Source organism: Dermatophagoides farinae, chromosome 2 (genome assembly GCF_024713945.1).
Source record: "Dermatophagoides farinae isolate YC_2012a chromosome 2, ASM2471394v1, whole genome shotgun sequence".
NCBI classification, from domain to species: domain Eukaryota; kingdom Metazoa; phylum Arthropoda; class Arachnida; order Sarcoptiformes; family Pyroglyphidae; genus Dermatophagoides; species Dermatophagoides farinae.
The window spans coordinates 5,386,377-5,397,946 of NC_134678.1; the positions used below are offsets into that span (position 1 = coordinate 5,386,377).

Genomic DNA, 11,570 nt, shown 5'->3' on the forward strand with positions numbered 1-11,570 from the left:
GTGATCAGTGCATTGGTTGCTGGACACATAAACATCACAATCAACAACAACAACAACGTCGACAGTTATATATAACATATACACATAGTGTATTGGTATTAAAAAAGGTAGTAGTTTATAATCATGATAACAACACCATTTGATTGAAGCATATTTTAAAAGTGATGAGAGAATGAGAACAAAAATTTTACATATGTATAAATGAGCTAATCATAAACACTAGTACAAACAAAATCAATTCCCAGTTGATTCACGGAAATCAATCAATGATATTTGAAAAATTAAAACTCTTCAATACCATTTTGTGGATCCTAACACCAAGGTTGTGAATTTTTCGATCCATTTCTTTTCATTCATTATTTTGTGATAGCATTCTTTTCATTCTGTAATTAAGATTAAACACTACCCACTCTATTCTAACCAACCAAATTGATACCAACTAAATTGGTGTAAGTTGAAATTTATCTTTTTTTCCCAATTGATTTTCATTTTCAAATTCAATGTAGAGAAAAATCGAGAACATCTTTTTTTAAAAAAACTGATTCGAATTTTTTTTTTTGTCATTTTAGTTTTCTATCCATTTCATAGAATTGATCATTCCATTTGTTCACTAAATACGATCAATCGAACGTCAAAAAACAAATAAACTTAAATTATCTTTTGCATATAATCTTTCTTTCTTTTTCTGGAAACGAATAACGAATTCTTCTCTGTTTTCGCCTTTCTTTAGTACATTCGTATCATGTATCCACACCCAAGCTATTATATAAATATAATCATTATAACTAAATTAAAATGTATCCTGAAAATGGATTCTGGAATTTGTTATTGTTGTTGTAGTTGACAACACCAGAGTTTTTTTTTCACTGTGACCATTCAACAACAAACAAACAAAAAAGTAACCATTGTTATCGCGCAATTTATTATTATTATCATGTGAAGCAAAACCAACAACAATAACAAGAATAAAAATAAGAAAAAAAATTATCTAAAAAAAACAATGAAGATCCAAAGACATGAAGAAGAAGACGAAAAAATCATGAAAAAAAGAACATGAAAGTTTTTTTTCATGCTTTCAGATTTAAGTAAATCGTTATGATCGTTAAATTATGATAATGATGATCATCGTTCTAATCGTTGTCGATTGATCAATAACACATGACGTTGATTTACTTGAATGATGATAATGTCGTGATATATATGTACTGGTGTATGGTAGAAAATTTGTAAATACAAAAATTCTCTAAAATACAATATGTTCAATGTCAATGTTTTTCTATGTGAAAAATATTTTTCTATATCAATTGATCAGGTAACAAAGAAGAAAAAAATTAATAGAATCGCTGAAAAATGTATTTTTTTCTTTCTATTTTTTTTGTTATTGTTTTTTAAAGAAAAAAACAATAAAAAAAAAATTTCCCTTGTACATTTGGCCTTTAGTTCATTCATTTTGATCGAATGATATCGATATCAATCTCTAGATTCTTGATTGAACCATAAGAAGAGAAGAAAATTTTGTGATCTAATTTATTTGAAACATCATGATGATTAAATATCGATCATATTTGAATCAATTTATTAGTAGTAATCTGATTGATTGGAAATGAGAAATTTTATTTATTTTTCCAATTCAAATTGATGATAAGCTCATTTTTATTTATTTAAAAGAAAAAATGAGAGAGAAATAGAGAATATTTCAATTCTGAATGGTCAATAATTCTATAATCAATGTCCATTGATTGATTTTTTTTTCAGTGATTGAAAAAAATATGTTTGATCTGGGACCGTATTGATATGAGATAGACTATAGCAAGAAATCATATTAATCTTTTTGAATTGAAATGAAGTTGTAAATTTTTTTATTTTTTTTGTTATATTTCGATTTTCAAATCGATCAGTCAATAAAATAATCATCATCATGGATTATGGGAATCGAAATTTCTTTCGTTCACTTTAACTTTGAGTAGTAGATCGTCATATTAGATGAGATTCATCAGCAAATTAATGGATGAATGTGAATGTGAATGGAAACGAAAAAATTGAAAATGGAATCATGCGAATAATGAATGCATGAATGGCATATATATCGATTTCTCATTATTCGCTTTTGGAATTTTTTTTTATTTTTTTTCTCACTGTCTAGTCTGAGTTTTTTCTTCTTGTTTTTTAATGCCCATGTACAAAAAAAAAGTTTCATAGTATTTAATTATCATAGCCTTTTGGTGTCCACACAATGTAATATAATAGAATGTTTGTGTGCTTGTGTGTCTGTGTTTTTACAGTAACAGAATTTTTGTTGAAAGTTTTTTTTTTCTTTAAAACTATAATTTTGAAAAAATTCAAATGATGAATTTTGAATCAATTTTTTTGTTGATAAATAAAAAAAAAGAAAGAAAAAGAATGATCGAGATGAAGAGGGTAGAAAAAAAATGTTCGATCATCATTTCTTTTTTTAATGGAGAGAAAGAGAGTTTTCAACCCGAAAAAAAATAAAAAATAACCGGGTATAACATTCAATGCTTTTTTTTATTCATTCATTCATTTTTTCCTGTTTGGTTCTTTCGCTATCCAGAATTCTTTGTGTATTTTTATGTATAATATATATATAGATCTATAGGATGTTAAATTTTCTGCTTGAAAAACTTTTTTTTCAATCTATCTAGTGATCATCATCATCATCATCGTCATCATCATCATCATCATCATCGTTGAAATGAATGTTGAATGAATTCCATTTCTCATATACATGGTTATAGGGGACAAATCTAAATTCTTGAGTTTGATTCGATTTGATTTTGATTTTACTTACTACTTTTACTTTTTTTTCAATGATAGATATAGAAAAAAAGACTACTATTATTATCATCATCATCATCTTCATATATTGAATGAATTGAAAATAAAATCGAAATCAAAAATGCAAAAGAATGTTGAATCCAAAATGTCAATTTTTTTTTCTTTTGCTTTCTCTTTGTCATTTGTATTGTACATTTTTTTTGTCATTTACTTTTCATTCAATTCGGTGTTGTGTTGGTGGTGGTGATGATGATGATGATGATGATGATGTTCATTATTCGTGTTTAGAAAAATGTTTTTTTTTCTTGTTTGGCCGTTAACAAATGAAAATGTGTGTGTGTGTGTGTGTGCGAATGTGACATATGGATTTATGAGATTATTCTGCATGCATACATATTCATTTATAATTCTATTATAATAGAATTCAAATACAAGTTTTTGTTCTTTTGAAAAATTTTCTTGTTATCGGCCAAAGATTTTTGAATCATCGTTCTGGAACTGTTGTTGTTGTTGTTGTTGTTTGTTATTAAAAAAAACCGTTGTATTCTTGATTATTTCTATACCAAATTCTTATGAATATTTTGTTATATATAAATCAACATCTATCATATGTTTATATTATCTTCCGATTATTTCAATATATACACATTAACAAAATTCCAATCGAATGAAAAGAAAAGAAAAGAAAAACCATGTTCATGTCCATTTATGAATACGTAGAATAATAACGTATGTGCTACAAAAACCTTGAAGAATTCCATGGAAAATTTTGTTATGGAACCAATTGAAACTGGATGAAAAAAAGATGTTATCTGTTTCTTAGTTTTTATTATATATTTACAAATATATTTTATATATTAACCATAAAGTTTTTGGTGATCTCAATATTATTACAAGTTATATATGATTAAACAAATCAACATTGAACAACAACAAATGTGTTATTTTATCTTATATCTCTAATATCTAATTTTATTATTACTATACATTGGAATGTAAATCAAATTTTCTCCAGAAAAAATAGATCTAATTCAGATTCCATTGTACTAATAATAATAATGACAAACAATAATAATAATAAAGTCATTTCTTTTCCGTTTTTTTTATACGTGAAAATCACATCATCTGTTAGCCTAATTATTTGTGTGTGTGTGTGTGTGTTTGTAGTTATTCCATTATATTCTACTGGCTGTTGAATATATAAACAAGATATATCTTTACTAACTAAATTATTATCCTAGTATGTTAGTTACTACTACAAATTATCACAATAATTTGTTGATGATGTAAATAATGTATAATGCAACTTTTGATGTATATTATATGGTATATATGCAAGATATAATATAATAGGTATATAGTCCCTAATACAAGAAAGGTTAAGGTTTGCTCCATCCAAAATCAGCACCGAACCGTTGATTTAATTATTTATTTTTTTTTTGCTTTTTTTCTTTTTAAATGCTTGATCGGATTTTCCCTTATAATGATGATGTGTTATTTTATTCTGATATTTTTTTTTGTTTTGTTTTACATTTATTCAACTCAAGATGGCGATGCTACTCTGCTATTTATTGTGTGTGTGTGTGCTATCATCACTTAGCAATTATTGTTTCACCATTCATTGATCACCAAAAATCGATGGGATTAAATTGTTTCGGTTTTTTTTTTGCTATTTGGTGAATGAAAAAAAAATGTAAAATGAAATAAAATAGCTCTCATCATAAGCTGATTTTTATTCTTATTTTTTTGTTGTCTCTGGTATTTTTGGTTGAAGAGGCGTAAAAATGAGAGAGAATTCATCAAATGAAACGGTTCATTAATTTGATAATTAATGATTGTATCTCGTTAGTTTTTTTTTCTTTTTCCTCTCACTTTCTTTTTTTATAAATATACACCCTTTTAATACATTTAATGTCTGACAAAACACTACGGTAATTCAACTATTAGATAGCAACAGAATGATTCTGTTGTCATGACAAGTGTAAATTTATATATTTATATATAGGAAAATAAGTGAGAATAAAGAAAAAGAAAAAAAAATCAATCTATATTTATCTGTTAATCAAGAATTTTTAAATCTGTTTTGTAATTTAGAAAAATGTCTATTTTCTCATTAATACCTTGTAATCATTTCCATTATTCTTTTTAAAATGAACCTCATTATTCTCATCAAATGGATAGAATTCCTAGAATTCTTTTTTCTTCATCTCACTTTATTCTTTTCATTTCAAATACAAAATGGTTAAATGATTTTTTATCATTGAATGAATCCATTCATACACTGTGTAGGGTTAACTCGTTTCAATTGGACGAATCGTTTTTTTTCATTATTTCTATTTATTTATCCCTTTTTCTATTTATTTTTTCAGATAAAACAATAACAACAACAACAACAACAACAACAACGACAACAACAAAAACCAAAATGGCAATAAATCATCATTATAAATCCATATGGATACGATTACTATTTATTCTGCTGATATTTTTAGCATCATTTTTTTGGCTATTGTTTCTTGTTCAAGTGGCTAGACCGGATATTAATTTGAATATCGGTGATAAAAAACAAAAAATCAGGTGTGTTCATGAAATTTTTTCCTCTCTCTCTCTTTTGTTCATATGAGCTTTTGTATTTGTATTTGTATTTGTGCATACTTTTATTGTTTTGATTCCTCTGTCGCTGGCTTATCATCACCATTCATTAAATTCATATTTATGAAGATGATTTTTATGTTGACGTTTGTATTATACAATGTCTTTATTATGTTTTTAGTAGCAGCTGCTTTAGTACGAAAAACAACAACAACACCAAATAAAACCTTGTTTCATTCATCCGTAAACGAGCTGATAAACCCCAAAAAAGAGTATAAGCAGAATGACTTGTTTATTGTTGTTTTTTTTGGATATTCCATCAACTAGAAATTCAATCACTATCATGTGTAATATACATGATAGTGAGATGAATGTCACAAATGAATTACCATAGCCTTAAGGAACATATTCTTAATATATGATATGGTCATTTTTTGCATTGTAATTGAAAATTTTAGCTTTATTAATTGATTCATACACAACACAGCACAAACTTGCATATTGAATCAAATCATTGTTGTTATTGTTATTCATGCTTGTTTCTTTTTTTTTTCTTTTACATTTAGTTATGACGAAGAATTTTTACATGATGATCAAAAAACGAATCAAGAAATGTCGGACATCTTAAAGAATAAACCCAATGATGAAGATTCAAGAATTTCATTTCCAAGTAACATTGAACAATTAAAACGATTAGCCCGTATATTATCATTATATTCACAAACTCATTCACAATATGTTTTCATATTATTCTGTTCGGCCTATATATTTAAACAAACATTTGCCATACCTGGTTCAGTTTTTCTGGTAAGCTTAAAATAGTCATTCATTTTATTTAGAAGATTAGACCAAAAATAAACATTACCCGTCTAAATGAAATAAATCCGAGTTTTTTTTCGATTTTAATTCTAGGATTTGATTGCGTTTGCGTGCGTGTGTGTGTGTGTGTGTGGATGGCCTGATTGGGCTCTAGTGTCCAGATAAAAAAGAATAAAGCAAATTGAATAAAGTATGGTAGCAAGAAATGTACGAGACTATTATTTTATTCTTTTTCAAGTACATTTTTTTTGGTTAGTTAATTTTTCTGATTCTTGAAATAATATAGAATCATAATGATGACCCAACCACGGTAATAAAGTCAATATAAAAAGAGAGAGAGAGATGAAATTTCTCCCTACAGCATTTTATAAATGTCAATGTTGAATGAAGAATCAATAGATAATTTAGCCGAATATAGTTTTGTTTTCGACATTTGCACATTCATAAAGAATAGACCATATACCATAGGAAAAAAAAGAATATTTCATCGATCTCAAATAAAATATTTTTCAGTCGTCTTTGTTTATTTTCTTTTATTCTACTACATTAGTAATACAATATCAGTATGCTTAAAACGAAGCTAATTTGATAAATAATTGTTCGATTAATAATTGGCCTTACGGGATATAACCTAGGCCATACACACACACAGAGACTACTAGCTATAGAAATAAAACAAACGAATCGACTGAAAAAAAATGAGATCGTGAATCACATACACAAACAATAGATCGATTGAAGAATCAACTACTTAGAATCGTACATAATATATTGTGAGCTCAAATAGTAATTTGATATGATTTTATTTATCAGTATTTATATGTGCATAAACGATGAAAATAGTTCCACCATAATAAGCTTGTGGCTTCCCCTTTGTTGCCATCACCACCACCACCGCCACCGCCACCACAAAAGTCCAGTCTATCAAAACATTTATCATAATATATTAAATACTTTTGATATAAATGATCGTTTAAGTTGTGCCCGAATTTTTTTTTCGTTTATGTAATACGAATTCTATCATTAGTTTAGTAAGTGTAATCATCAATTCAATACATGTATGCTAATTGTATTTATATATGGTGTATCAATTTTCTTTCCAAAAGTAAGAGAGAATCTTGCTAGAATCTATTTCTTGGAACAGTTTATTTTTGTTTATTTTTTGTTGTTGTTTTCGCTTATTTTTTTCTTACATTGAAAAGAGAAATTTGCCACCATATATCTTAGCTTTAAAAGTAGTTATTATTTTTTTTCTGGCCATCGAAACGAAAAGAAAAATTATTCACTCATTACTTTTTCTGGTTGATCGATTATATTATCTTTGTGTAGAAAATAATATCTGGTCTTTATCCAGCCATACACACGTTATTTATTTTGTGGTCGTTTAGGCTTTTTTTTTATTTGATTACAACAAAACATTATATCCACATGAATTTAAGAAATGGTTATCAGTCCCATTTAAATATATAAATTTTTTTTTCATTCATTTATCCTTTTTTTTATATTCACTGTCTGTAGAATCTTCTTGCCGGTGCCATTTATGGTACATGGATCAGTTTTCCACTTTGTTGTCTACTATCAGCTATTGGAGCAACATGCTGTTTTTTTCTATCCAAAATGGCTGGCCGTCATTTATTGGAACACTATTTTCCGGAAAAACTTAATTATTTCCGCCAAAAATATATTGAACAACAACGTCATCAGGAAAATCTTTTCTTGGTACTAATTTCACTACGGCTATTTCCTATGACACCAAATTGGTTTCTTAATATTGCCTCACCAATAGTCAATGTTCCTTTACATTTATTCTTCTTATCTGTATTAATCGGTAAGTAATGGACTTGTGTGTCTGCATACATTCATATCGGATGGAGTGGAATATGTCAATAAGATTTTAATAAGATATATACAAAAATGTGAATATTTATTTGTAAAAAAAAAATTGTGATAAAAATGTTGGTCGAAGAATGAAAATCCTAAAATATTTTCATTTACATTTCATTTTGTATTTTTCAATTCTGATTTCGATTTCTGTTTTTTTCTCTTTTAACTTGCATACACCAAAAAATATATATGCTTTACAGGCTTAATGCCGTACAATTTCATTTGTGTACAGACCGGATCGATATTATCGCAAATAAATTCAATGGACGATGTGTTTACAATAAAAACATTCATTGCATCATTATTCGTAGCCATCGTTGTTGCTATACCAACCTTATTGACCAAAAAAATTCGACCACCGATCATGTCCACGGCCAACAGCAATCATTTGGATAGATCGAAACCAAAATCGAATCAAAACTAAACAAAAAAAAAATCCCACTAAATAAGACGATGATAATAAAAAAAAATGCTGCAATTGAATAGAAGTGAAAATCGAATCAATTGTGAAAATGAATTGTCTATGATTATGATGATGATGATCAAGATGACGACAAACAAACACAAACATTCAAAATAAAAAATCGGACAATGATCCAATACCCTTGGAGATTCCAAATCATCATATATTTTCTTTTCTATATTCTCATTTTGATGTCCATTGTTTGATCAAGATTGATATAATTTGATTATCATTTTTTTTTCTTTCTATAACATTCATTTTATGTATGCGCTCATTTTTAGAATTTATTCTTCTTCTTCTTCTCCTTTTTTTCTTTGTTTCTCTATGAATGTTGTTATGTTCGTTATTTTTACTTTTTCTTAATGATAATGAAAAAAAAACAAAAAACAAAAACAAAAAAAAGAAGAATCATATTTTTCATTCATTCATGTTTGTTCATTACATTTGTATTTGTTATATTAAATCATGATTAGTTGATGTTGCATTCTGTTTTTTATTTTGTTTTGTTTTTCATTCGCTTATAATGGTGATCAGTATACTTGGTGTGTGTGTGTGTGTTTTTCTTGTCTCGATTCGGACAACATAGAATTTCATAATAATATGGCATTTCTCGTTTATCAATTTTTTTTTTTTTTTTTTTTTTTTTTTTTTTTGGTTGCCTTTTCATTTGATTCCACTCATCCCTTCTCACTAGCTTTCATTTTTTTTCCATTGGCTTATTCTCACATTTTCGTAATGATAGATTGATTCGTTGGAAATCACATATATATGCCAAGAGTGAGTGGAATTTTGGTCAAAAATTATTTTTTGACAATAAAAAAAAAATAATAACAAACATCATGTTTCAGAATTTTTCATTCACATTTCATTTTCATCACCACCATTTGATTAATCTAGTATCATTTTTCAATTGTATATACAATTCAGTGTTTGTAATGACTAAACCAACCAATCATAATATAATTTTTTTTTTTGATGTCATGTGCATCATTCCATTGATTAGTAGTAAAGGTCCGTTGTTCATCCATTTATATCTATATATATGGTACGTAAATTTTCAGAGAAAAAAAACCACAAACATTATGATGTTTCAAACATTGTGTGCAAAGAAGGAATTTAACATCAGGAAAATAATAAAAAAACCGTCATCACATACATTCATCAAATAGAATTGAATTATGTAGGAGAGAGAGAGAGTAAAAAAAAATTCCAAAGGGACAAAAATTTAGAAATAGCGGCCTTATAATTGTTGGTAGGTTGGTTGATTGCAAAACACATTAAATTGATGAAACTAATTACAAAGAATCATTTTGTGTATGTGTGTATGTTGATGTGGGTGTTCAATATTCTTGTATAGACACTTACACACACACACACAGTACAATAATCCCCAAAAACATGATTTAAGAGCCATCACAATTTTCAACAATCAACAAAATAACATGATCAAACACACACACACACACGCATAGAAAAATGCGTCAAATAATAATCGATAAAACAAGAATAATAACAATATATAAATGAATTCCATTCAATGAATCAATGGAATTGATCATCATTGAATTTTCTTGTTTTTCTAATCAAAAAAAAAATTGTTTTCATACATTTCCATCTGTCTGATGGATGATAGAATGATGAAAACCAAACCAAACCAAAAAAAAAATGTAATCGATTGGTCTAAATTCAAATCAAATTAAATCGAATGATCATGGACAACAACAAACACCATAATCAGTAGCAACAAATTATATTTTATCATCATTTCAGTTTTTAATGTGTTTCTTTTTTTTTGCTTTGTTGTTATATATTGAATTGATTTCTCCTCATTTCCAATCACATCAATGATGTCATTCAGTTTTTTTAAGCTTTAAAAAACAAGAAAAATAATGAGAAAGAGAAAAAAAAATGAAAAATAAAAACGGTATAGTAGTTACGGTATGGTTCAACCTCGAAAACAAAAGAAGATTAAAAATTATGAAAGTATGGAATAAACAACCTCTCGAAATGATTTTGGGAAAAAAAATCAAAATTGTTGTGTGTGTGTGTGTCGTGAATAGTCTTAAGAATTTGTTAATGGAATGCCTGAAAGTTTTTTTTTCTCTTATCATACCAGGATAAAACTGCTGTTCTTTATATATATTGCACAGAATGTTACAAATTTTTGTTGGTTTGTAGCCAAAGTATGACAAATCTTTGCAATATCAGTAAAGAAGGAAAAAAGAGAAACAGAAAATAAAATAAAATGGAATTTTTTTTTGTTTTTGTTTTGATCGATCACCATCGTTCATGTTGTCGTTGTTGTTGTCATTGGCAAATGCCAATAACATCGACAAATAATTCGAGTTCAAATTTCCAATGTTCAAAATGAGAAAAAAAAATAAATAAATCCAACTTTTTTGTTCCGATTACGTGAGTGTTCGTGTTCTATTATGTATGTGTGTGTGTGTCACTTAAGTTCAAATACAGTGATGATTATGATGAATGTCGAATGTTGAAATCAAAAAAAAAAAAAAAAATAGACAAATCATTCTTTATGAATATCAAGAAAAATATGAATCGAGAAGAGAGAAACTAAGAGAAAGTGAAATTTAAACTTTTTTTCTCTCATAAACATACATATAACACTTAGCATACTATAATGGATCGATGAATTTTATTTTCACCAGTAATAAATAAATGATAAAAGATACTTGATAAACTTTTTTTTTCTTCACTCATATGATTTGTATAGCTGAGACGAAAAAATGTGGAAAATGAGAATAAAAAAAAAATCCTAAAAAATGGATCGAAAAGAATAATGGAAGCAAAAAAAAAATCAAATCCACATTCAAACACACATATTCTTCTGTGTGTTCTCATATAACATTCGTGTCTATTCATAAGAATCGTATCCATCAGAAATGAATGTTTGACAATAACAGAGACAATAATAATAACAACAGCAACAGCGAAAAAACGGTATAGATCCTTGTCCATTCATTTAATCACTTGACAACAACAACAACAACAACAA

At 27.1% G+C, this 11,570-nt stretch overlaps 1 protein-coding gene across 3 annotated transcripts; it reads left to right on the forward strand.

Moving 5' to 3' along the window:
• Window positions 1–230: 230 nt before the first annotated feature.
• On the forward strand, window positions 231–9,028 carry LOC124499961 (transmembrane protein 41A). Of its 3 annotated transcripts, none has more exons than XM_047063962.2 (5): window positions 231–449; window positions 5,166–5,373; window positions 5,955–6,195; window positions 7,726–8,035; window positions 8,292–9,028. In XM_047063962.2, the coding sequence occupies exons 2-5, from the start codon at window positions 5,222–5,224 to the stop codon at window positions 8,513–8,515; spliced, it is 927 nt and encodes a 308-aa protein (XP_046919918.1). In that variant the 5' UTR covers window positions 231–449; window positions 5,166–5,221; the 3' UTR covers window positions 8,516–9,028. The 3 variants fall into 3 exon arrangements, with proteins under 3 accessions (XP_046919918.1, XP_075592028.1, XP_075592027.1); XM_075735913.1 differs by having other exon boundaries at window positions 273–322; XM_075735912.1 differs by lacking the exon at window positions 231–449 and adding an exon at window positions 4,384–4,640.
• Window positions 9,029–11,570: the final 2,542 nt, after the last annotated feature.

What these genes read in the sequence shown, in the direction of transcription:
- LOC124499961 (XM_075735912.1), top strand. An exon ending in GATAAAAAACAAAAAATCAG is followed by an intron (nt 5,374 to 5,954) that starts GTGTGTTCATGA and finishes TTTTACATTTAG; the next exon opens with TTATGACGAAGAATTTTTAC. An exon ending in TACCTGGTTCAGTTTTTCTG is followed by an intron (nt 6,196 to 7,725) that starts GTAAGCTTAAAA and finishes CACTGTCTGTAG; the next exon opens with AATCTTCTTGCCGGTGCCAT.